Source organism: Erpetoichthys calabaricus, chromosome 11 (assembly GCF_900747795.2).
Source record: "Erpetoichthys calabaricus chromosome 11, fErpCal1.3, whole genome shotgun sequence".
Taxonomy (NCBI): Eukaryota; Metazoa; Chordata; class Cladistia; order Polypteriformes; family Polypteridae; genus Erpetoichthys; species Erpetoichthys calabaricus.
Window position 1 is genome coordinate 81074048 of NC_041404.2, and position 6097 is coordinate 81080144.

The following is a 6097-nucleotide window of genomic DNA, read 5'->3' on the forward strand; positions in this document are numbered from 1 at the left end:
TTGGCAAATCCCAAAGGTAATGCACATACTGTACAGAAATACAGAACAAAATTTACAACTCCCTTTACTGACTTGTTTCTGTCAGATAAGAATACTGATGTGAAAATTATTTCCTTTTTACTAAAGTAAATTACATTAACATACATAACAAAAATCTGCACTCCACAAACCATTAATGTTTAAACACTTGACTTAAGTTTCTTTCATTTCAAACATACAGTTTAGTATGCTTACATACTATCAAATGTTTCTAAAAGGGAAGTAAGTAAGCTTTAAACTTCTCACTTTTGCTTTAATTTCAAAATAGTTTGGGATATTAGCTTGTCAAAGAATACGGTTAATGGTCCTATTTTCAATCACAATAATTAGGCAACTGGTTGTCCGCATTACAGCTGTATGTGTATGTTTTTGTTTCTCCTAATGAATTTTGTGCAAGTCTATCAAGGTAGCTCTTGTCACAAAGCCAAGCCTGGAGAGAACACCACTCCATCACACACTGAACCAACTGAGGCTGCTCTTCTTGATCCATTCTTGCTGGCATGTGCGGTATCAATTACAATGCCATGTTCAGGGCCACTTCAGTGTTTGGCATAGTCCATTGTAAGCCTGCACATACACATGATCCACTGATGTCCACCTGTCTGCTTTAAAGAGTCTTTTGTTAACATTTGATACAATTACTAAGTATGTATATTACAGGGACTACTGTAACTTATAATTTCATTACTATACATATTTTAAAACTGATGCATTTCTGTAGCAATATTTGGTGTTTCTTATTACACAAAGTCCAAAGTGATAACTGGAAGTCATGATCTATTGCAAATCCACTAGTGTGTTGTACAACGTAAGCATAACCACTGTAAATTTCGACTGCACATACTATGCAGTAGCACCCCAAGCACCAAAACCCCTTTAAACTGCTTCTACACAATGTCAGGTTGCAATTGTTTTTCCATGAATGAATCCAGCCGTTGCAAGGGTCATTCTTTTTTTTTTCTTTCTCATGCATAGTTTCACCATGAGTCTCTAATACAGCATGCAAATTCAAATTACTCTGAAGGAAAATAAAATAAGGGTACACAACAGAAATGCATGCTGTAGAATATGTAGATAAAATTAAAATCATATGCAGTATGTAATTATTTCCATTAAAAAAAAATTATTATTTTAATCCAGAGACTGAAGGAGGGCCAAAAGCTTCCATGGTTTCCAATACAAGAGCCAAGTGATCCAGGAAGGAGCTGACTGAAACACGCAGGATTCGAGCTTCATCTGCCATCCATGACCTGGATTAAAAATAAAGAAACAAACAAAAAATTGTTGGCAATACAACAAAGAATGATGTTAATTAAGGCATTGTGGAAGCAAATTTAAATGAAAAAAGACAAAATGTGTAACAAATGCACATCTATATACTGTGTATTTGCCCTTTACTATGCAGTCAGCACATGTATGAATGGAAAAAGCTGGACAGTAGAAAAACATGACATTATAATGACAGAAGTGTATTAGCTATAGCACTGGCCACTAAACCACAATCTGATGGTTCCTTCGTTGTCTCTGACTCACTGTGTGACTCTGAGCAAGACGCCTAACCTGCCTGGTCTTTAACTCAGTGTTGCTATTGTTTATAATGGCAGTGGGTACAGCGGATCACAGCTTCAATGACTGTGTTTGACTCTCTGCTCACCCTGGCCATTACATTCAGCAAGGTGGAAAACCCCCCAAAAGACTCTATTTGTATCCCTATGGGAGACCCCTCTCCCTCAGCACTAACGATCATGTGTGTTTCACAGAAAGGGGGGGGTTAAAATGGGTCATGACACCAGAAAGATTGAGAAACACTGCTCCGTTAACGGCAGTAGTAATAATAATTAATTGTAAAGTATCTCAATTTTGTAAGTCATCTTGGGTAACAATGACTTATCTGCAAAATAAATAATTTAAAATATAAAAATTTGTTTGGAATCAAACTACTCACTTTTTAATAATGGCAAACTGTAAAGAAATACAATAATGCATCAGAAACAAATGTACGGATTTAGAGATTGTCACAAATTTAATAAGCTAATAAAATGTTTAAAGGTGGTTGATACATATTTTTGAAACTCATTTAATGCATATCAAGTTTGTGGGCTTTCCAGAGCAAAACTACCAGATGGATTACTGTAGTAAAAGACACTTCCTACTTTGGCAGGCTAAAGAAGCCTAACCGTTGCTCCCAAAAAGGTCTACATTCCCATGGCTATCTGAAACAAATACACCAACTGCACGGTTAGATTCCTACATTTACACAAATGCTTTTATCCAAAGCGATTAACAACATTTGAGATACAATTGGTTGCTTTTCTTTTGTTTTTCCAATTGGACCACCCACACGGTGTGGGGGCAGTGAAGTGACTTGTTCAGGGTCATGCAGTGTTAGTGGTAGGATTTGAACCCACACCCTCAGGGCTTGAAGTCCAAAGCCTTACCCACTGTGCCACACTGCCTAGGTCAGATAAATTAATGCATTACCCCTTCACTACTTGCGCTGGTGTATTTTGTACAATAATCTGTTATTTTTGTCCAACACTCTTTTAATTGAACCTACTGGCAGCATCTGCCATCTATCCTCAGCTTGATTCACTACAAGTACAGTGTCGCAGTGGTTTCCCTCCAGTGTACCCCCAGCCGGTTTTATGACTGGATGCACAGTTTCAAGTTCCACGTGGTGCATTTGGTATACCACATGGGTTCTTACATATGTATGACAACGATGAGATGTTCTTCCTGCAATGACTTTGTCTGCAAAGAACATTCAAAAACTGAAGTGAAATGTGATAAATGTGCAAATCCTACATTGGATGAAAGTGTAACCAGTGACGAATGAGCACTGGAGTAATGGATTAGGTTTATTTTCAGATAGTCCTAGTCTGTGTCATACTATTCAGTTATATGGTATTAAATTACATTAAAAACCATGTACAATTTAAAATTACTGCAATATTGAAGGTGGAGTGGTGGCTCTGAGGCTAGGGATCTGCGCTGTCAATCGGAATGTTGCAGGTTTGAATCCTGTAAATGCCAAGAGAGACTCTGCTCCGTTGGGACCTTGAGCAAAGCCCTTAACCTGCAACTGCCGAGCACTTTGAGTAGTGAGAACTGCTATATAAATGTAAAGAATTATTATTATTATTATTACAACCTCACAGCGTGCATAAATAGCCATTTTAACACTGGTGCGTAAAGTACACTGTGTGAGTACTTGTGAGAAATGGTGCGAGTAGTTAAGGGATAACAGGCTTGACAGACCATTTGTATTATTCTTGCATGTAAAATTTTATTCTATTTCAACCACAAGATAACATCATTTTTGATTACTTCCATAACTGTTTTTACCAAGCATTCAGGGATTTATGTCACAGTCTGTGACTGAGACCCCCCCACCCCCGTTAACCGCATACAAAATCTGGACAGAAACGCCAAAAAGAATGGAGTTGAATTGAATTAACGTGCTCAGTTTCGCGGTTCTCTATTCGCAAATCGAACACCCAAAGTGTCGTATCCACTTTCGGGAAGAGCGCACGTGGAGCGTTGAAGGAAGAAGTAGACACCCGCCTAGCTAGATCTGCCGAATGAACCTAATCAATGGTGACTCTCAGATTTCACAGCCAGTTCGCCCTAACATTTAGTGGACTGTTTAACTAGACATACTGTAGCAACCCTGGGTCCGAACCCGGGACGGGCACACTCTTCAGACTGCCCTAGGAGAGAAGCCAGTTATAAAGCAGCTGCGCGAGAAAATGGGGCGCACACACAGCACTCGGGGAGCACTCCGAACGGGTCCCCCTGCCGTTAATGCTCATCGGCCCGGATTCTTGGCTGCCAGAAAGCCTCGAAGGTGCACCCTGGCCTTGTGTCGCGTCGTGTCACTCAGCTGCAGGACGGTGTGGTATACGATCGGGTGGCATGTAAGAGAAGTCAAAGGGAGAAAGTAGCTGGGAGGGCAAATATCTGAGTGGCGTGGCAGAAGTCCGTAACTCTGAAAAAAAAACCTGAAATTTTCGATATGTCTGTACTAGCACATTTAATATTGAGAGCACAGCTTTAAGTCCTTCACTTACACATTCAGGATGCTGTCCGTCACCGAAACGTGTTTGCTAATGCCACCTTTCCGGGGCTCCGGATCTGGCGATAGCGACCTCTGCGCAATCCACGCCAACTTCTCCGAAGGGAACGGGACAGTCAATTTACTGTCATTTGTCAAGGAATCAGCATACAAACAGCATCTCGTTGACATCCGAGACGCATAGAGATTCACTATATAAACGTATTATTGAAACAACTCTGTCTCTATACGCCACTTTAGTTACAGCAATTCATTGCGAATAGGGTTTACTGTGCATCCTTCCTGGTTAGGTCTGACCTCCCTTCTCATTTAATTTAAATTTAAATCGCGTTTCTCTTGCAAAAGTAAACCTGCCTTGGGATCCTTAAAAATGATTTCCGCAATAAAAAAAGGATACAACTCCAACCTGTTCGGAAGCTCCGGGGCCCCCGCCATCTTGGCCCGTGACGTCACGTAAACTCGGCGCTAAATTCGAAAGCTCCGATTCCCCAGTTTTGTGGAACAACGAATATGCAACTGATAAAAAATAAATCACTTTAATTACATCATTGAAAGAACGAGTACGTGTTTGGCTGCTGATCTTCATTAGCCTGGTCAGTTATAATCCTACGGAGACTTCTTTAATACAAAAGATTTTCTTGTAACATTCAATGAATTTTATAAAGTAGTGAGGGCATTACCACCAGGTTAACTATATTTAATGAAGGGCCGTATGCAGTTATTTGTTGAAACTGAAAAATTTGAAACTCTTTTATTTATTAGTGGTGTTAATATCCTTAAATATAAACGTGCTAACAGATTTATTTGGGTTTTTTTATACACTAGTACAGGGGTCCTCAATCACAGTCCTGGAGGGCTGCAGTGGCTGCAGGTTTTTGTTCTAACCTGGTTGCTTAATTAGAAAGCAATTCTTGCCCATAATTTAATTTCATGGCTTGTTAATGCTTTTAACACTGCTATGTCAGGTAATTCTCATATCCTAGATTTTCTTTCCCTTTCTAAGGATATCATCCAAATAATTTGAAGGCTGAAATGGATGAGTAATTCTCAGTCCTTCACTTCCCTTCCAAGTATTTAATTAAATCCAATAATGCATGATAAATACACACAGGTGTAAATGGTAACAATTAAAATGGAGAAATGCTGGTCTCTTTTGTCATTTGCATGTTATTGGCAATTCTAAATTGGCCGTAGTGTGTGCTTGGTGTGTGGGTGTGTTTGTGTGTGTCCTGCGGTGGGTTGGCACCCTGCCCAGGATTGGTTCCTGCCTTGTGCCCTGTGTTGGCTGGGATTGGCTCCAGCAGACCCCCATGGCCCTGTGTTCGGATTCAGCGGGTTGGAAAATGGATGGATGTTATTGCTAATTAGGAACAATTAAAAACCAATAATACAGCTGTTTAAGACTAAAATAAGCAATAAGGGTTCAAAATCTTAATGAGCAAGACCACTAAAGTGAAGCAGAACTGTTACTTGAACAATAAGTGCTTCTTATTAAGCAATTGGGTTGGAGCAAAAACCTGCAGCCACTGCAGCCCTCCAGGACTGTGATTGAGGACCCCTGCACTAGTAGTAATTCTAGTAAACCTCTGCTCCTTAGGGACAAGCTAACAGAAATGGGAGTAGATTTATACCTGGTGGCATGGATCGTGGACTATCTTAAAGGCAGACCTCAGTATGTGCGTCTCGGGAACTGCAGGTCTGACATTGTGGTCAGCAACACAATCCCCGCAGGGGATTGTACTTTCTCCGGTCCTGTTCAGCCTATATACATCGGACTTCCAATACAACTCGGAGTCCTGCCACGTGCAAAAGTTCGCTGACGACACTGCTATCATGGGCTGCATCAGGAGTGGGCAGGAGGAGGAGTATAGGAACCTAATCAAGGACTTTGTTAAATGGTGCGACTCAAACCACCTACACCTGAACACCAGCAAAACCAAAGAGCTGGTGGTGGATTTTAGGAGGACCAGGCCCCTCATGGAC

The 6097-nt window shown here is 40.6% G+C and overlaps 1 protein-coding gene across 1 annotated transcript; it reads right to left on the reverse strand.

Annotated features, from left to right (window-relative positions):
* Positions 1-986: 986 nt before the first annotated feature.
* LOC114660632 (EKC/KEOPS complex subunit LAGE3) lies at positions 987-4610 on the reverse strand. The gene is made up of 3 exons (XM_028813448.2): positions 4512-4610; positions 4110-4238; positions 987-1289 (listed from the first exon to the last, which is right to left on the reverse strand). The coding sequence occupies exons 1-3, from the start codon at positions 4547-4549 to the stop codon at positions 1166-1168; spliced, it is 291 nt and encodes a 96-aa protein (XP_028669281.1). The 5' UTR covers positions 4550-4610; the 3' UTR covers positions 987-1165.
* Positions 4611-6097: the final 1487 nt, after the last annotated feature.